At 56.4% G+C, this 19,339-nt stretch overlaps 2 protein-coding genes across 8 annotated transcripts; both read left to right on the top strand.

The window, feature by feature from the left end:
* Positions 1 to 1,384: 1,384 nt before the first annotated feature.
* On the top strand, positions 1,385 to 4,749 carry GJB5 (gap junction protein beta 5). Of its 2 annotated transcripts, none has more exons than XM_017350254.3 (2): positions 1,385 to 1,556; positions 3,587 to 4,749. In XM_017350254.3, exon 2 carries the CDS (start codon positions 3,611 to 3,613, stop codon positions 4,421 to 4,423), a length of 813 nt encoding a protein of 270 aa, XP_017205743.2. In that variant the 5' UTR covers positions 1,385 to 1,556; positions 3,587 to 3,610; the 3' UTR covers positions 4,424 to 4,749. The 2 variants fall into 2 exon arrangements, with proteins under 2 accessions (XP_017205743.2, XP_051688133.1); XM_051832173.2 differs by having other exon boundaries at positions 3,584 to 4,749.
* A 156-nt stretch (positions 4,750 to 4,905) lies between these two features.
* GJB4 (gap junction protein beta 4) lies at positions 4,906 to 17,477 on the top strand. 6 transcript variants are annotated; one of them, XR_007913876.2, is made up of 4 exons: positions 4,906 to 5,933; positions 6,944 to 8,021; positions 11,982 to 12,130; positions 13,376 to 17,477. XR_007913876.2 is itself a non-coding variant. In XM_070077000.1 (4 exons), the coding sequence occupies exons 2-4, from the start codon at positions 7,244 to 7,246 to the stop codon at positions 13,438 to 13,440; spliced, it is 1,005 nt and encodes a 334-aa protein (XP_069933101.1). In that variant the 5' UTR covers positions 4,906 to 5,933; positions 6,944 to 7,243; the 3' UTR covers positions 13,441 to 17,477. The 6 variants fall into 6 exon arrangements, 5 of the variants coding, with proteins under 5 accessions (XP_069933101.1, XP_069933100.1, XP_051688130.1 ...); XM_070077000.1 differs by having other exon boundaries at positions 11,969 to 12,130; XM_070076999.1 differs by having other exon boundaries at positions 7,183 to 8,021; positions 11,969 to 17,477.
* Positions 17,478 to 19,339: the final 1,862 nt, after the last annotated feature.

The raw sequence follows: 19,339 nt of genomic DNA, 5'->3' as shown, positions 1-19,339 counted from the left end.
GGCAGGCCTAATCTCTAACTTCCTGTCTAACACAAAGGCACAACCAAAGACTGGCAGGTGAGGGGGCGGTGCCTTCGGAGGGCTCAGTCTCTGCCTGGTTTCCCAAAGGACTTCCCCCTGGGTGCTGTGAGCGGGACACATGGCTCACATGGTTCCTGCACCCTGATTATCCATGTCTGTTCCCACGTCTTGCGGTGTTGTGACTCATCCGTTTGTGTGCCTCCTCCTGCACTTGGCAATAGTTTGGGGGAAGAATGTGGAGGGGTGTGGATGTATGTGAGCCTCCTAGATGGACGAGCACAGTCATGTCACATGGCATTCATTCAATAAATCTGCATCCATCGGGGTCCAACTTACCACCACCTGGTGCCAGGCGCCAGGCACACAGCAGCGAAATAATGAAGCCACTGCCCCGTGGGAGCGCACCACTGTGCCCCCAAGGGTGGCCTGCATGTCACAGCCAGTGTGGGTGGCACGCCATTGTGTAAGCTTATGAACATGTGGTGGGAGTCCAAAGCCGTGAGTCCCGCTCACAGCTCCCAAGGGGCGTCTCGGAAGTCCATTGGGAAACCAGGCAGAGACTGAGCCTTCCGAAGGCACCGCCCCCTCACCTGCCAGTCTTAGGCTGTGCCTTTGCAACTCAGAGACGATGGCCTCCAAACACAATTTTCCTCAGTGAGCCGGTGTCCCACTGCCTTCTCCAGACACAGGAATAAGGAATAACCACTGGTGCTGGGCAGTTGGTCTCCACGGGGGACAGTGCAGGAAGTCCTCCAAGACTGGGGCCATCCATGCACTGACAACCAGGTGGGCGCTGTTTTCCCACCTCCCACACAAGAAGCTGAGGCACTGGGACTCAAGCCACATGGGGCGCCTGTTCAGCCCAGCCCTGCACGGCGCCCGAGCGTTAGTAGAGGAGGCAGATTTAAAACCAGCAGGGGCGAGACTCAAATCCAGGGCAGGAGATTCTGGGTGCAGGGGTGTGGGACTCACTTGCAGCTCCCCCGGGTGAGGAGGCAGGTGGGAGAAGGCACCCAGCGGGAAGCCACTTAAAGGGGCAAGTGCATCTGGGCCCAGAGCTGAGAGCAGGGAGTTGGCAGGGGTATCCGGAGGTGTGAGCACCTGGAGACCCGGAGGAGGGGTGAGAGTTAGAAGCAGAGAACTTGCAGGCCTCCCACACCCTGCGCCCACGGAGGGGAAGAGGAGGTGGGGGATCAGCGGGACCCCTGATTCTGCTCGAGAGGATGTCGGGTTTCCAGTTTCCGAGCGAATCCTAAAGTTTCCTGAGCCTCCGGGATGGCCTGGGGAGGCTGCGGCCCAGCCAATGGCAGCTCCGGCCGCGGGCCGCAGCTCCTCCTCCTCCTCCTCCTCCTCCTCCTCCTCCTCCTCCCCCTCCCGGCGGCGGGCACACCCTGACTGCTGGGCCACTCGGTCGCAGGAGCTGGCTTTCCCCCCTGAAACCCTCCTGCTTCGGACATGAATTCCTGCCGCTTGCTGAGTCCCTCTGCCGGCTGCCGCGCACCGACCCGGCAGCACCCCGCGGAGTAGCCAGGACGGTAAGGACACCTGCATCCAGATGTGCCCTGACCCCTGGCACACCTGGCAGCACACTCCTGCTAGGCAGTGAGAGGAGGTGGCCGGGACACCTGGGCCGCCCGGGTCCTGCTGGGGGAGGCGTGCAGGGCTGCTCGTTCCCTGCGCCCCGCGTCCTCCTTGCTCTCCCTAGCCGCGCTAAGGTGGGAGCGGGAACCGAGCGGGAGAGGGGCTCCGAGGGAGCCGCGCCGGGCGGGAGGGCGGAGCTGCGCTGCCCGCATAGCCCCGCCCCGCCCCGCCCCGAAGCGGGCTGGGCCCAGCCCCGGGGGCTAAGGGCTGGGGCCTCGCTGGGTGTTCCCCAGGAGCCGCCCGAGGTCCGCCCACCCTGGCCGGGCTGAGCAGACAGGATGGTGATTCAGAGCAGGGGCCCCCGGCCAAATGGGAGGTGGGGTGGAAAGACCGGGTGGGGAGCAGAGACGCCGCAGCCGCCCTGGCCCAGGCCCCGCGGAGGGGGAGGCAGTGTGCACGGACTGCGAGCAGCGCGGACTGCAAGCAGCTTGTCCAAAGAGGCCCAGACCCCAAACTGGACAGTCCCCAGAGGATGGGCTCTGGACTAGCCAGCCTGAGTCCAGCTCCCAGCCCTGCCGCTGGCGTGCAAGCTGTGTGACAGAGAGCTACTTCATTAACCTCTCTATGTTGCACTTTCCTCGTGTGCCCATTGGGGATGTAGCACTGTGGCTCAGTGAGTTAGGTGTTGCCTGCGACCCTGGCCGGCATCCCATATGAGCACCCGTTCAAGTCTGGGCTGCTCTGCTTCCAATCCAGGTCCCTGGATGCACCTGGCCAGGCAGCAGAAGACGGCCCAACTACTTGGGCCCTGATACCCCATGGGAGGAGACCCGAATAAAGTTCCAGGCTCCTGGCTGTGAGCCTGGCCCAGCCCTGGCTATTGTAGCCATCTGGGGAGTGAACCAGCAGATGGAAGAGCTCTCTCTCTCCTGTCTCTATAACTGCCTTTCAAATAAATAACGAAATCATTAACCAAAAAATACTATTTAAAACCATGCTGTGCCCTACCCAGAGGTAGCTACAAGGGAACAGTGTGTGACGCCAGTGTGTGACACCTGTTGCAGCCACACTTCCAGCAGACCCAGCAGAGGGTCGGGATGGCCAAGACCTCCTGCCTGGGAATTTGTGCACACAAGCTCCCCCGGGGCCCTGGGTGGCCAGCAGGGCGAGGCCACAGTGCATGGGTCTCAGGGACCCCCAGACAGGGGACGTCCCAGTGAGGGAGCCACACAGCAGACCTGCTCCTTAAATGCCCTGGCCCCTGATTCGCATGTTCTCATGCCGAATGCACCAGCGGAAGTGCCCAGAGCAGAGCCCCATGTGGGTGTCTGGGACCCAGCTGCTCCCTAAAGATGCTCCCAGTTCCAGTCCACCCTGGGAGACACCCACCGTGAGATGAGTCAGCACAGTGCAGTACAGGGCCCCTTGTAACCCCGCCGAACCCTGCCAATGCTTCTGGAACACAGAATCCTTTCTTACTCCTCCTCTCTCCAGCCTAAGGAACAGGTCCCTTGGGAACAATGGTTGGGGAAACAATGGAATACCCAGCCCCGCTAGGAAGCCTATTGTCCAAAAAGAATTGTTCTCTCTACTTTATCTGGTAGCTCAGTTGCCTTTGGCCCTGCTACAAGTGGGTCACACCCAAGCAGAGGCCAAAGAGCAGGTTTCCCTGGGACGAGGCTGTCTGGGGAGAGAATGGAGAAGGCAGCCCCTGTGTCTTCACTCTGCAGGACTCCAGGGTCACAGTTGCAGGCCCTGGGAGCCACCAGTGCCCCTACTTCCATGGGTGGAGTTGGGTTCTGACTTAATTACCTATGCTGAGGATCCCCATTCTGCATCCAATAGTCTATAGGCCTCTAAGCCTCAGTTTCCTCCGTCTGTGAAATGGGCTCAGGACTGAGGCCAATGACCTCTGTCTGCAGAGTGCTCGGAGTGAGCATTTCGTGAGGGCCGGGCAGTGACTGTGATGGTTTTCTTGCAGTAGCCGCCGACGCTTCTCAAGCCCACCATGAACTGGGGAGTCTTTGAGGGGCTCCTGAGCGGGGTCAACAAGTACTCCACGGCCTTTGGGCGCATCTGGCTGTCGCTGGTCTTCATCTTCCGCGTGCTGGTGTACCTGGTGACGGCGGAGCGTGTGTGGAGCGATGACCACAAGGACTTCGACTGCAACACCCGCCAGCCGGGCTGCTCCAACGTCTGCTTCGATGAGTTCTTCCCCGTGTCCCACGTGCGCCTCTGGGCCCTGCAGCTCATCCTGGTCACGTGCCCCTCGCTGCTCGTGGTCATGCACGTGGCCTACCGGGAGGCTCGGGAGAAGAAGCACCAGGAGGTTGCCGGGAAGAACGGCGGGCGCCTCTATGCGAACCCCGGGAAGAAGCGGGGCGGGCTGTGGTGGACGTACGTCTGCAGCCTGGTGTTCAAGGCCGGCGTGGACGCTGCCTTCCTCTACGTGTTCCATTCGTTCTACCCCAAGTACACCCTGCCCCCCGTGGTCAAGTGCCACGCTGATCCGTGTCCCAACACCGTGGACTGCTACATCTCCAAGCCCTCAGAGAAGAACATCTTCACCATCTTCATGCTCGCCACGGCCGTTGTCTGCATCTTGCTGAACCTGGTGGAGCTGAGCTACCTGGTGAGCAAGAGGTGTCTCGAGTGCCTGGCGGCGAGGAGGGTCCCGGACCCCTGCCTGAGGCATCTCTCGCACTCTCCCTGCAAGCAGGATGACCTCCTCTCGGGGGACCTCATCTTCCTGGGCTGCGACACTCCCCCCGCTCTCCTACCAGACTGTCCTCGAGACAACGTGAAGAAAACCATCCTGTAAGGGAGGGGCTGAGGGGCTGGTGCATGGCTTGGGTGGGGGTTGGAAGATTCCAGAATCTCCCCTGGGTCCAGCCAGGCAACTGGGAGCTGAGCCTGGAGTTGGAGGAGCCAGGCAGCCTGAGATACAATCTCTGGTTCCCTGATGGCTCCAGGCTCTGCAGCCTTGGACGAGTTACACACCGTACTGGGCCTCAGTTTCCCTTATGTAAAGAGAGTTTGGGGACCACGTCTCAGGGTGGTTCCCAGGAGGGATTTAGTAAAAGGACCTCCAAGGTGTGTGGCCCCCAATCAGGGCTTAATAAAGGTCAATGCATTTGCTGGTTCAAAGTACCCTTTGGTCATTTGGCCTTGATGACTCATCACTCTCTCTGCCCTGCGAAAGACTGACCCAACCCAAGGAGGGGCAGAGGGGTCCCCGGCACTCTTGGGAACCCTGCTCCTGGCTCACGTTCAAGCTCTTGTTTAGGCCTGTGTGTTGTCTGCACGAGAATGCAGCTCAGCACAGGGGGAACCGCGTGTGGCAACGGCAAGTTCACGGCTTCTGGAGCCTGAACGACTGCGTGGAATGCTCAAGTTCCCCTGGGACTCTGGGAGAGTCACTTTTATCCCTTTCTAAAATGGGTTAATAATACCTAGCCTTCGGGGTTACTGTGAGTTAGTCGGCTGTAAACAGTCACATAAACGTTAATCACTGGTATTAGGAAGTACTCGATCTGTGCTGGGGAAATCAGGTGGAAGGGCCCCTCCCCGCTGACATTCACCTTCCCTGTCCCAGCCTCACCTGGGCCCCAGACTCCTCCGTAGCCCACGCTGGGTCATGCCCCGGCTTCCCTAAGGCCTCCCCCAGAACCCTGTGGAAGAGGACAGGGAGGCCGGGCCTGCCCCTGTGCCCACTGGGGCATTCATGCTGGCGACCTGCATTCCATGTCTCCATTGGACAGCCACGGTCAGCCCTGCTGTCCTCTATGCAACCTGAGGGCAGCACTAGCTCCCGTCCCCAGACGTGTTTCCCACCAAGGTAGGACGCGGTCCTGGCTGAAGTCCGGGTCGCCCCTTTCCAAAAATGTCAGAACCAGGCTTCTGGAGAAAGGCCAAGAGACGGTTCTGGGGACAGAGAGGTGGGGCAAGGAGACAACGCAACGGGGAAGGAGCGTCACTTCCACGGGTTCCATCCTGGGCCCAGGCGTGATGGTACCAGGAGCCTGCCACCCTCGCTGTGGCCCTCACCCACACACCTGCCAGCACAGGGAGCCAGGCCCAGCCATGCCCAGCTGGGCAGGAGCGAAGGCGTGGGCCTGCAGGGAAGAGCTGAGATGATAGCTGTGAACATGCGCCCCGGGAAGTCTCCTGCCCGCCCGGCTGGCCTGCCTGCCTGCCTACCTGTCACTCTCCTTGGTTCATTGGCCCAGAAAGCCCCACCCAGCAGGGGAGTGCGGAACAAAAGCTGCCTCCAGGAGGCCCACGGGCAGACCAGCCAGGGACTGGAGAGCCGCCTGCCAGATTCAACACGGGTGAGGACGGAACCCTGCAGGAGTGGGGCTGGGGACAAGGGACCAGTGGGGCTGAGGGCACCCAAGGGATCTTGGGGCTGTGGGCTGGGCCCCAGGGAAGGGGACAAGAGGGAACCTCGGGGAAACTCCCGAGGAGGTGCCAGGGACCGAGAGAAGAGGAGGGACCAGGAAGAAACGGGTTTCAATTCAGTTGAACAAATGTCTACTGAGAGTGTTAGCCAGGCCAGGCCAGGCCGGGGGCCGGGTTCAGGAGGCGACATGATCAGGCTGTAGAGACTGCCCACCAGTAGGTAACAGCCCAGCAGGAAAGACAGGTGAACAGACCGCGGAGAACAGGTGACGCACCTCATCCCAGAGGACACAGCAGGTGCTCAGAACGCTCCCAGGGGCCCTGAAAGCTGAGTCGGGGGCAGAGGAGGGCAGGACGTGGGACTGCGCATGCTGGGACTTCCAGAGTAGGGGGTGTGGAGCTTTGGGTACACAGGGCGGGGGCCTAAACAGGGATCATGGGCCATGTGGCTAGGACAGAGGAGTGTCTCTGAGAGGGGGCGGGGTGGGGCGCAGACCACGCAGAATCTGGCCTCGGTCCCTCCCCCAGTCCTTGTCTAAAGCTGGCACAGCTGGAATCAGAGGAACCCACTGAAGGCAAGGCAGGGGCTGGGAGGGGCGAGGCCAAGCCATCTGGGCCCAAAGAACCTCTGTTTAGCTTGGGAGCAGACCTCTGGGACCCTTCCTGGGGTCAGAGGAGAGAGGATGGAGATTGTTCCAGGAGCTACCAGAAGACTGATGAGAATACAGATAGCACAGGGCCAGGCCATGCGTTCAGAACCTGACCCCATGAGGACGCACCCCCATGCCCTGCTGCTCTGGTCCAGCCGTGGCAGCTGACGGGAAAGCACGTGGCTCAATCCAAACCTCTTGCGCGCTGTCGGGCTGATACTTGGGGTGAGAGGGGCTGGCCGGCCTGTTCCACAGGATGCTCATCTTCCCATGTGTCTATTACCTTGTAGAGCAAAAGAGACCCAGATTGTGGAACCTGCAGGCCAGGGCTCAAGACCAGCTCAGCTACTTCCGGCTGCAAGGCCTTGGGCAGTTGCCTGTCTGGGCCTTAGTTTCCTGCCCTGTGACATGGGGGCAATGGCCATCTTGCCATGTCCAAGTCTTTGCAAGTGAGGACGTGAGGACTTGGTGATTGTAAAACAGTTTTCCCCCCACCCCCCGCGTCATCATCACGGGTGCCCATTTCCAGGTCCTCCCCAGACCTCGTGGTGCAAGATCCACCCACGTGAGGCCCCCAGTACACAGCCAGCATGAACTGGGCGTTTCTTCAGGGCCTCCTGAGCGGGGTCAACAAGTACTCCACGGCCCTGGGCCGCATCTGGCTGTCGGTGGTCTTCATCTTCCGCGTGCTGGTGTACGTGGTGGCGGCCGAGGAGGTGTGGGACGACGAGCAGAAGGACTTCATTTGCAACACCAAGCAGCCGGGCTGCCCCAACGTGTGCTACGATGAGTTCTTCCCCGTGTCCCACGTGCGCCTCTGGGCCCTGCAGCTCATCCTGGTCACGTGCCCCTCGCTGCTCGTGGTCATGCATGTGGCCTACCGGGAGGAACGCGAGCGGAAACACCGCCTGAAACACGGGCCCAACGCCCCGGCCCTGTACAGCAACCTGAGCAAGAAGCGGGGCGGGCTGTGGTGGACGTACCTGCTGAGTCTCATCTTCAAGGCTTCCGTGGACTCGGGCTTCCTCTACATCTTCCACTACCTCTACCAGGATTACGACATGCCCCGCGTGGTGGCCTGCTCCGTGGCACCTTGCCCCCACACTGTGGACTGTTACATCTCCCGGCCCACGGAGAAGAAGGTCTTCACCTACTTCATGGTGGCCACAGCGGTCATCTGCATCCTGCTTAACCTCAGCGAGGTCACCTACCTGGTGGGCAAGAGGTGCCTGGAGATCTTCGGCACCAAGCGCCGGCGGTCTCGGCACCGGAGCCGTCTCCCCGACACCTGCCCGCCGTATGTCCTGTCCCAAGGAGAACCCCCTGGCAAAGAGGACTCTGTCCTAATGAAGGCCCCAGTGGACACAGGTGTGTACCCATGACCCGTGAGATCTGCAGGGAGGATCACCAGGCCTCCACTGCCTGCGTCCTGAAGCCACCCAGCAAAACGGACCCAGGCCAGGGTGCCTGTAACAGGGCAGGTTGGCAGTGGGGCTGGGGAAGCTCTCCCAGGACCAGCGCAGGCCAGGAGGGCAGTGTGCTCCCTGGGTCCTACGCCTGGGGCAGAGAAGGGTGATGGCTGGTGGGGATTTTGCATATGGCATAGGGAGCCTCAAAACCCTGAATAAATATGATTTTCTCAGTACTTTGCAGAGCAAGTGGAGAGCGGCAGATTTGAGAGCAGAGGGACTCAGATGGACCTCGGAATGGAGGCCACGAGCACAGCGGGCAACTGAGCCCTGGAAGCTTAGACCCAGGCTCACCCATCACCGCCCCAAACACATACACACCCTCACACGCACACAGGAGGGTGCTCCAGGACTCGGAGGGGAGGGCCCAAAGGAAGACACTTCTCCAAGGGCCTGGGGCTCTCTAACGCTGGCCAAGGTGGAAGGAGAGGGATCCCAGGAGAACTGGTGTGACCATAAGAGAGAGTGAGTGACCATCGCATGAAGGCGGATGGTCCAGGTGGCCTCTGCCTCCCCCTCCCAGCCTCCCTTATCCAGCCCAGCACAGGTCCAAGGCAGGTGAGTCCCCTCAGAGGGTAGGAGGTGTGGTCAGGGGGCCTCTTGAGACCATCGGAGCTGAAAGACCCCTTGAGGGTCTCAGTCTGCAGAATTTCCCACACCCCACCAACACCCGTTCCGGAGCAGCCTAATCCTTCCCCTCCCCACCCCCACCACCTTGGCCTCCCCAGCACCACCCCTGCAGCCTGGCCCTGCCTCCCTGGGAGCCCCGCCCCTCATCACTCCCACTCCTCCAGGCAGATCACTTGGGAAGGGCACTGCCAGCCCCCAAGCTGTCTAAGCCCAGAGCTGCTGGCCTGCAGCCCTCACCCCCCACCCCTCACTAGCCCCTCCCCCCACAGCCCCACACAGCACCCGGTCCCACTCATCCCACCTCCCAAACGCCTCCCAGTCTGCCCTCCGTCCCCGTCCCAAGGCCTGGCTGCCACTCGCTGGGCCTCTCCCATCCAGCCTCTGCTGTGGGGACACACTGGCTTGTGTGAATACCAATCTGACCGAGTCATTTCTCTTGCTTTGAAAATCCTTCCACAGCTCCCCCCAACCACGACTTTCTCCCCACCCTGGCCGCCACTGACCGCTAACCCTCATCCTGTCTCCCCACCCCATTCTACCCTCCAATGACCCCACAGGGCCTGTGGTCCCTGGAGTGGTCACAGCCTTTGTCATACCCTGTGCCCGCTGCCTGCCTTCTGGAACCCTTTCTGCCTCTCTGCAACCCTTCCTCCAACCTCCAGGAAACCCCTAACGGCCACTCCCGGTGTCAGAGTCCCCGTGCTCTGCCCTGCTCCCCTGCTGGAGCGGTCAGCACCTCCCATGTCCACCGCAGTCTGTGCACCCCTCAGGAACAGGATACTGAGTGGGCCCTGAGTCACTCAGGTTCTGGCTGCCTTCAATAAATGTTTATGAAATGAGTAACGAGGCTGTGAGCTGCCTGGGGAAGGAACTGCGTCCTGTTTATCTGAATCCTGCGCTGCACCAGCCCAGGGGCTTTGGCAAATTGGGTGACATTGAACTTGGATTGGCAAGGGGATCTGCTGGGTCTGCTGGACACGGTGTCCCTTGTGGTCCCTGGGAAGCCGCCACACCTACCTTTGACTAAGGGGCAGGATCAGAGAGGCAGCCCATGGCAAGTTAGGCTCCCTGCAGACAGAGCCTGAGGCTGGGGTGGATGTGCCTTAGGGGAGCAGGGGAAGTAGGACAGGGAGCTGGCCAAGCCGAGTGGCGATGGGCACACAGGGAAATGTAGCCTTGGCCTGATCACCAACCATGCTATGCAGGGGCTTTGGACAGTCAGGCTGTCCCCCCTGGACACAAGGGTACCAGGCTTTGAGATCCTCTGTCAGTCAGCCATTGGCTTCAGGCCACCCAAGTGGCAGGTGCACTGGCACGAAGGGGCAGGTGTCTGGCTCAGCCAAGATGAGTTTTCCAGCGGGGTGGGGAGGGGGGGCTGCAAGCCACAAGCAGCCAATATTCACAGCAGCAGGAGAAGGGAGCCCCCAGTAAAGAGCACATGAGGGGCTGGCGCTATGGCACAGCGGGTTAAAGCCTCAGCCCACAGTGCTGACATCCTACACGGGTGCAGGTTCAAGTTCCAGCTGCTCCACTTCTGATCCAGCTCTCTGCTGTAGCCTGGGAAAGCAGTGGAAGATGGTCCAAGTACTTGGGCCCCTGCACCCACATGGGTGACCCGGAAGAAGCTCCTGGCTCCTGGCTTCGGATTAGCCCAGCTCTGGCCATTGCAGCCAGCTGGGGAGTGAGCCAGAAGATGGAAGGACTTTCCCTCTGTGTCTCTATAACTCTTTCAAATAAATAAAATAAATATTTAAAAAACACATGAGGAGGCCACCAGTGCCATCTACTGAACTCCAAACCCCAGGAAACAACAACAGCTCCCTCCCACAGGGCTGTGACCAACCAACATGGGAGACACCAGGCAACCCACTCTGTCCAGACCAAGCTAGCTCCCAAGGCCACAGCCAACTCCCGCTGAGGTCACAGATGCCCACTCCAGGGGCATATAATGAGCCCGTTCCCGGCCTGACCACTCCCATGGTGACCTCCCCATCGGTGCTGTTCCCAGAAGTCTGGAAGCCACAGCCTTGAGCCAGGCGGAGGCCCAGCCCCCTCTGACCAGCCTGGGGTCTCCAGAGGGACAGACACTTCAGTCACTGGGCTGTCATCCCCGGTCCCACCCACACTCTCAGGCCCCTCCACCCCCACTCTGTCTTGCCCCCATCATCTTCCTCTTTCCTATCCCCATTGCTACTGCCTACTTCTCCTCCTACATCAGCCACTGAGACCATGACCAAGGTCTCCTCCTCCCGGTCTTCTCCCACAGCCTAGGGCCATGGGATCCTAGGTACCTCCCCACCCCTCCCTTCCCTTCCCCTCTCCCCTCCCCTCCCCTTCTTCCCCTCCTCCCCCCCACCAGATAATCACCAACTCCATGACCTCCTTCTCAGTGGTTAGCTACCCACTCACGGGACCACACCCCAGACATAGTCATCACCCAAAACCACTCCACCTCTAGAACCTTCCATGCGATTCTAGTCAACAAATATCTGCTCTTTGCTTCTATTTGAAAGTCCTGTGCTAGGTGCTGGGAAGAAGCAGACATGACTGTGGAGCTCATGCTCTGTGAAAGAGGACAGCCGCCCAGCTCCCTGCTGCGGAAGCAGCGGTGCTGGGAGCAGAAGGGGAGGGCGACAGACACCTGGGCATCCAGAAGCGGACTCTCGAAGGCCTCTTTTGAGTCCTCTATTTTTAAAGATTTATTTATTTATTTGAAATGCAGAGTTACAGAGACAGAGATCTTATATCCAGTGGTTAACTCCCCAGATGCCCACCACCATAGCTATGGCTGGGCCAGGCCAAAGCCAGGAGCCTGGAACTCCATCTGGTCTCCCACGTGGGTAGCAGGGACTCAGACACTTGGAGCATCTTCTGCTGCTTTCCCAGGTACATTAGCAGGGAGTTGGGCTGGAAGTGGAGCAGCTGAGACTCAAACCAGTGCCTGTATGGGATGCCCAGTGTCACAGGTGGAGGCTTAATCCATTTTGCCACAATGCTGGCCCTGAGGCCTCTTATATCGACTCCCTGAGAGAGAGAAGGGTTTTGCCAAGCAAAAGGGTGAGATTCCAGACAGAGGGGACGGCACCTGCAAAGGGGAAGTCAACCTGATGGCCAAGGCTAAAAGACACCAGGAGAGCTCCAGCCAGGTGAGGGGCTGGGGTGGCGGGGGGCCAGTAGCGCAGTGCTTTCTTGGTAAATCCCTGTTGATGATTTCAGACTTTCTCCTTAGGACGATGCCCAGGCCCTGGAGAGATCTGGCGCAGAGGAGACATGATATGATTGGCAGTGCGTCTGGCTGCAGTGAGGAGGGGCCAAGGCAGGGCTCTCTGGAATCTGCGGCAATAACCCGAACGGGAACCAACAATGGCCTGAACCAGGGTGTGTACAATGGGGACGGAAGCAAGAGCTGGATTTTAGAAATGGTTACGAGATACAATCAGAGGGGTTTGGTAATTTGATTGGGTATGGGGACCAAGGAGAAGGAGAACTCACCCACCCAGCTTTCTGGCTCCAGCAGTTGGAACCTTTTACTGGAGCAGGAAGCCGGGTGGAGGAGCCAGCGTGACGGAGATGCCACAGCTTTAGCTTCAGACATTTTGAGGGTTTAAGGCTTCTTCCTTCCTTCCTTTCTTTGCAAGGCAGAGTGACAGAGAGAGAGGGAGAGAGACAGAAAGAGATCTTCCACCCATCAATTCTCTCCCCAAATAGCCACCACCTCGGCCAGGGCGGGGCCTGGCCAGAGCCAGGAGCCAGGAACTCTAACCAGTGTCCCACATGCATGGCAGGGGCCCAGGGACTCAGGCCATTCTCTGCTGCCTTCCTGGCACAAGAGCAGTGAGCTGGATTGGAAACACCGCATCTGGAACACAAATTGGCCCTCCAGTGTGGGTTGCCAACATTGCAAGCAGCAGCTTAACCCACTGCACCACAAAGCCAGCTGTACACGTTGTGAGTCGGAGATACAGATGAGAAATCCTGGCTGCTCCCTGCCACCATGGGCCATCCTGGCCCTCGGCTCACTGTCTTTTTTTAGCAGCTGCCCTTCCTTCATTCTTGGTGGCTGCATGTCCAGCGCCCTGGCCTCTTCCATCGCTCATGCGCTGGACTTTGTCAAGGACCTTGTACCCACCTGTCTCTTTATGAGGAGTCTTGGGTTAACAGGCAGTCTGCAGATTGAGGGTGAAAAATGTTGCCCCAACAAAGTTAACCTTAGCAAGGTCAGAAGTGCCTGTCTGCTGGGAGCTTCCAATCTTATCATGAGAATAGCAAAGGAATGGTGACTCCACCCTTCTGAGCTCCCAGTTTACTGTCAAAGGAATCAGATATTCCACCCTTGTGATGGCCCTTTTATCATGAGCAAGCCAGACAGGAAAAAGGATTGCAAATAAGTCTTGATTTTTAGAATCTCTCTGCTTGTCTGCTTGGAAATTCTTCTTCCATGTGAGACAAAGAACTGAGGTAACACTATGTTCTCCACCACCGCTTTCCCGTAACATCTGAGCTCCCTCACTCTGCTGCCCACCCCTGCAGTCTACCCACCATTGTTCACCGCCCTTCCCAGCTCAGACTCCATGGGGCCCCAGGTAATCACCAACTCCGAGATGTCCTCCATTTCCTCTCCAGGCCTCCGCGCCACCCAGGGGGCAGGACCCGGATTCTACTCAAACTTGACTCCACTGAGCACCTGAGAAGAGCACAACCAGGCTGCTCGTAGTTTAAGCTTCAGACCACAGAGCCCAGGTGGACACTCAGCACCTGCAAGCAATTCTGCATCATCCTAAAGCCTTACCCCTGATCCCTGATGCCTGTCTCACACTTTTTCCTCCAACTTCCATTTCCACTGCCAGCCACACACCGTGTGTTCCTGGAGAACAGAAGCATCAGGCAACTGCTAGCTCCTGTACCCCACCACAGCTGCAGGAGCTCCGGCACTCTGCCTTCTCTCCTGCAGCCTGAACAGCATATCCCTGCTCCTGGGAAACCCATCTACTTGGTCCCTGGACCCCACCACCTCTCACCCACTTGGGACTGTGCTCCACAGCCAGTCCCTCTCTCCCCCAAGTCACAATCCCTCTCTCTGCAAATGACCATATATTTTATTTTTGCTTTAAAGATTTATTATTTTTTATTTATTTGAAAGGCAGAGTTACAGAGAGGAGAAGAGACACACAGGGAGAGAGATCTTCCATCCTCTGGTTCACTCCCCAAATGACCACAATAGCCAGGGCTGGTCCAGGCTGAAGAGCCCAGAACTTCTTCTGGGTCTCCCATATGGGTGCAGGGGCCCAAGTTACTTGGGCCATCTTCTGCTGCTTTCCCAGGTGCATTAGCAGGGAGCTGGTTCAGAAGTGGAGCAGCCAGGACTCAAACCAGCGCCCACATGGGATGCCGACATCACAAGCAGAGGCTGAACTTGCTAAGCCATAGCACTGGCTCCTATCATAGTCTATTCATCTCTCCCTTTTCCCAGTGCTCCTTTGATGCCACATCCTTCCTCAGCTCCTCCCCTTGACAGAAGACAAAGTGTCACCTGTGTGGCACCTCTAAGTGTCACCTGTGCAAACCTTCTTCACTCCTCATCACTCCTCTCTGGTCAAGGTCACCACTGGCCTTCAAGTTCCCAGATCCAGGGGTCAGATCTGCAGCCTCCTCTTACGTCCTCAGCAGTGTTTGGCCACGGAAGCCCCCTGCTTGAACACCGTCCTCTCTTGCTCCACGCGGCACCTTCTCCTGGCTTTTCTCTCTTGACCTCCACTGATGGCTCCTCTCCTCTTCCTACTCACTAAGTTCATGATGCCCCAGGGTCCAGTTCTCCACCCTCTCCTCTCTATGCATCCTTCGGTGATTTATCCAGTAGCACCTATAAAACCATCGATAAATGGATGACGCCTACATTCGTGTCTTCAGAGCCAACCTCTCCCATGTCAGACTCAGGCATCCGAGTTCCCGTTGCTCATCTAAAATAGAACTGCTCATGCCCCTACCTGAGAACAGGTGTGTGTCTTCCACCTCCACCATCCTCTTTCCTCACAATCGCACCCACACCATTAGCAAGTCGTGTGGGCAATAGTGCCAACATGCTTTCAAACCCAATCGCTTCCTACCCTCTCCAGTGGACTGTCCTTGTCCCAGTACCTGCACACCTGCAGCGACCAGGTGCCCAGCTTCCTCTCTTGCTCCCCTGAAACTCCGCATCCCCACAGGAGCCTGAAGGATCTTTCTAGCACACAAGTCAGATCAATCAAGTCCCCTCCTCTAAGTGCCTTCCTATTATGGCCAGAAAAATAATGAGCCCGACTCTTCCACATGGCCTGCACAAGGTTGGGTGTGACAGGTCTGAGCCCTGGCTACCCTCTCCAAAGCTGTCTCCTTCCACATTCTCCTCTCTGCACGCTCTGCCCTTTCCTGCCTTCTCCCCTCACGGGGCCTTTGCACATGCATCTGCCCTGCCCCCGGCTTCTCTTGCCTGTCTTCCCTGCACTCAGCTCTCAACTCACACATCCCCTACTGCAGGAATCCCTTTTTTTTTTTTTTTTTTTTTTTGGACAGGCAGAGTGGATAGTGAGAGAGAGAGACAAAGAGAAAGGTCTTCCTTTTGCCGTTGGTTCACCCTCCAATGGCCGCCACGGCTGGTGTGCTGTGGCCGGCGCACCGCACTGATCCGAAGGCAGGAGCCAGGTGCTTCTCCTGGTCTCCCATGCAGGTGCAGGGCCCAAGGACTTGGGCCATCCTCCACTGCACTCCCTGGCCACAGCATAGAGCTAGCCTGGAAGAGGGGCAACCGGGAAAGAATCCGGCGCCCCAACCGGGACTAGAACCCGGTGTGCCAGCGCTGCAAGGTGGAGGATTAGCCTACTGAGCCGTGGCGCTGGCCAGGAACCCCTTTGTGACCCACCTCCACAGAAGGAGCACATGATCACTCTGTCACCTACCTCATTTCTCCAACCCTGCAGCATTTACTAGGATGTCCCAGCACTTTCTATTGTTAATATAGGGAGTCAGATGGGTTAATAGGCAGCCAGAGTGGTCCCGGTGGAAATTGAGGGTGCAAAATGCTTTCTTCCCCCCCCCAAAAAAGTTATCTTTAGCAAGAATAAAAGTGCCCGCCCTACTTCCTTAGGAACCTCTAATTTTACCATGAGAATAGCAAGGAAGTGGTGATTCCTTCTGAGCTCCCAGCTTATTGTAAAGTAAATTAGGTGTCCCATCCTTCTTTGTTTTATCAAGAGCAAGCCAGACAGGGTAAAAAAATTATAATATAAATCAGGTCTTATCCCCTCCTTGTACTGATTGACAGTTTCTTCCCCAAGATTGTGCTTAAAAACCCCACTACCCCCAGCCTTCCAGGTTTCGCCTCTCTCGGATCCCCTCTCCATGCCACTCTCGACTGGAGATCTCTGACTCTAATAAATCTTGCTTTTAAATGTTTCTAAATGCTTTCTCTCTGCCTTGTCCACTTGGACATTCTTCTTCCACGTGAGAGACAAAGAACCAGGGTAACACTTTCTCCGCCGCCATTTCACCTGTAACATTCACATGTGTATTTCCTTGTTGTCCATAGAGAGGATGAGAAGGGACTTCGGAGCAAGGACCCTGTTGTGTTCACTCTTTATTCCCCAGCACCTAGAAGAACGCTCCGTATGGTAGGCACTCAGTAAACATGGGTCAGTGCCGACTGCAGAAGGGAACAGAAGAGGGAGAAAGCACAAGGCTGGAGATATCCATTGGGGGGGGGGGGGGGGCGTTGTCAGCGTGCACATCTGAAGATGCACCAGGGGGCATGCTCTCAATTATTGCATCTGAACGACAAAATGCTCTTTGCGTGAAATTCATTAGCCTGAAATAACCTCAGTCAATGAGGTTTTGGATACTTGGGGAGGTAGCCTGACAGAATCAGAAAACAATGGCCAAGATATTTTACCTAGATTTAATCAGCATTCCTGGGGGTGGGACCTGAGATTGTGAGCATTGTCTTTGTCAGCAAGCCTTAACAAATCACTTTACAAACAATAGAGGAGGCAGTTATGGTGTGTGCATGACAAATGCACACCTACTGCATGATTTTTTTAAATTTATGCAACCTCTTTTTTTGTGTGTGACAAAGAATAAAGTTTCCAGCTTCATATACAGATTCAAACAGCACTGTTTCACCAACAGCTTGGCCAGAAGTAGCGCTTTTGTGTTTTGTAAAATGTTGATGATAACCAAGAAAGCTCTAACGATATTGACCCAGATATCAATGCAAAAAGTTTAAATAAAACAGCTTCATAAAATATGAAAGGGAAAAAAGTAATTTTTCCTAATGCATGGTTTCATGAGTATAGAATCAGAATCAAAAGTAAGTGAGTGTGGCTAAAAGCTAATTGCAGATCTCTTGCTTCTGTACATATTAGCTTTGCTTGCGAACGGCTAAGGGTGTATCTTGTGAAACTATGTGGGCTCAAATTCCCAGGAACTAGGTTGACCCAAATGTGTCCTTCACTGGATCTGCTATTGGGTTTGTTATTGTTCACTGTTATCTTACAACCACATTCTGGTTTTCCTCTTTATTGTTCACTGCATACCAGGGGTCTGGTTCGAAATTGTGAGCCCTAGTGAGCTATGTAACCTGCACTCTGGTAAGGAGTATTGGTCCCGATCGGTGGCCGGTCCTGATCTGTTACCTTGCCTCTCATTTGTCTCTCATTTGCTTCTCATTTTCAATAAAATTCATGTGTGACTGTCACTTGTTTTTGTAACATTTTGTTTTAGCTGACGAGTGGATGTGACAACGAGTAGCCAGATGGATCAATAGGTTGATCTCAGTGGAAAATGAGGGAAGGGAAGTCCATTTAATAGGGTGCAAAATGCTTGCGTCCCCCAAAAGTTATCTTTAGTAGGAAAAAACTGCTGAATCCCACTGCAAGTTTCCACCCCCCAAAGCTGCCTTTAATGAGAGGAAAGTGAATTTCCCACTCCTTGGGAGCTTCCAGTCTTATCATGGGAATAGCAAGGGAGTGGTGATTCTACCCTTCTGAGCTCCCAGTATACTGTGAAATCAGAAGTCACCAATCTCACCAGACAGGGCAAACAAGATTACAAACCCTGGCCTTTTGATGGGTTTTGTCTCCGCCTTCTAACTGATTGTTAGTTTTTCCCTAAAATTGTGCTTTAAAAAAACCCACTTCCACCAGCCTCTTGGGTCTGCCTCTCTTGGAGCCTGCCTCCTGGCTACTGCAGCGAGAGGTTTCTGACTTAAATAAATCTGGGTTTTTCTCTCTGCCTGGTCCACCTGGAAATTCTTTCATGTGAGACAAAGAACCGAGGTGATCTTTTCTCTGCGACCATTTCACCCATAACAGTTCTAGATAATACGCAATCTTAAAAACTGCACAGTGAATAAAGCACATGATTTCAACCACACTAAAACTTGATATAATCAAATTAGTCCCCAAACGCTTTGGAGAGTTCCTTTTTTTTTTTTTTTTTTTTTTTTTTGGCGGGGGTAGGAGGGTTGGTGGTGGGGAGAAGAACTTGTGGCTGAGCCCCCCGGGTGGAGTCTCAAAAGCAGAGGCCACTGTGCAGAGGCTGCAGGGCTGAAAGAAGATGATCCTGGAGAAGGGCCTGAAGACCAACTAGAACACGGGAAGAGCTGGCGCTGTGGCGTAGCAGATAAAGTTGCCGTCTGCAGTGTCGGCATCCACATGAGTGACGGTTCAAGTCCCAGCTGCTCCACTTCAGATCCAGCTCTCTACTGTGGCCTGGGAAAGGCAGTAGAAGTCCTTGGGTCCCTGCACCCACATGGCAGACCTGGAAGAAACTCTTGGCTCCTGGCTTCTGATCGGCTCAGCTCTGGCCATGGTGGCCATCTGGGGAGTGAACCAGTGGATAGAAGCCCTCTCTTCCCCTTCTCTCTGCCTCTGCCTCTCTGTAACTCTGCCTTTGAAATAAGTAAATAAATTTTTTAAGAAAAGAAGAAGCCAGTGCCGTGGCTCAACAGGCTAATCCTCCGCCTAGTGGCGCCGGCACACCAGGTTCTAGTCCCGGTCAGGGCGCCGGATTCTGTCCCAGTTGCCCCTCTTCCAGGCCAGCTCTCTGCCGTGGCCAGGGAGTACAGTGGAGGATGGCCCAAGTGCTTGGGCCCTGCACCCCATGGGGGACCAGGAGAAGCACCTGGCTCCTGCCTTCGGATCAGCGCGGTGCGCCGGCCGCAGCGCGCCAGCCGCGGCGGCCATTGGAGGGTGAACCAACGGCAAAGGAAGACCTTTCTCTCTGTCTCTCTCTCTCTCACTGTCCACTCTGCCTGTCAAAAAATAAATAAATAAAAATAAAAAAAAGAAGGAGGAGGAGGAGAGAAAGCGGGGGGTAGGTACTTGGCCCAGTGGGTAAGACTAAGATGCCACTTGGGATGCCCCATCCCATATCAGAGTGCCGACGTCTGGGTCCCACTGCTCTGTCCCCAGTTCAGCTTCCCTGGAAGGAGGCAGCAGGTGATGGCTCTAGCACTTGGATCCATCACCCACGTGGCAGACCCCAAGGAGCTCTGGACTCCTGGCTTCAGCCTGGTCCAAACCTGGCTATAGCAGGCATTTGGGGAGTGTATCTGTG

This window comes from Oryctolagus cuniculus, chromosome 7 (assembly GCF_964237555.1).
Source record: "Oryctolagus cuniculus chromosome 7, mOryCun1.1, whole genome shotgun sequence".
Classification (NCBI taxonomy): domain Eukaryota; kingdom Metazoa; phylum Chordata; class Mammalia; order Lagomorpha; family Leporidae; genus Oryctolagus; species Oryctolagus cuniculus.
This window is presented reverse-complemented; position numbering and strand designations above follow the sequence as displayed.

Coding starts and splice junctions, on each gene's coding strand:
- GJB5 (XM_017350254.3), top strand. CDS start 3,611: ATGAACTGGGGAGTCTTTGAGGGGCTCCTGAGCGGGGTCAACAAGTAC.
- GJB4 (XM_070076999.1), top strand. CDS start 7,244: ATGAACTGGGCGTTTCTTCAGGGCCTCCTGAGCGGGGTCAACAAGTAC. Junction 8,022..11,968: donor GAAGGCCCCAGTGGACACAG/GTGTGTACCCAT, acceptor TGATGATTTCAG/ACTTTCTCCTTAGGACGATG.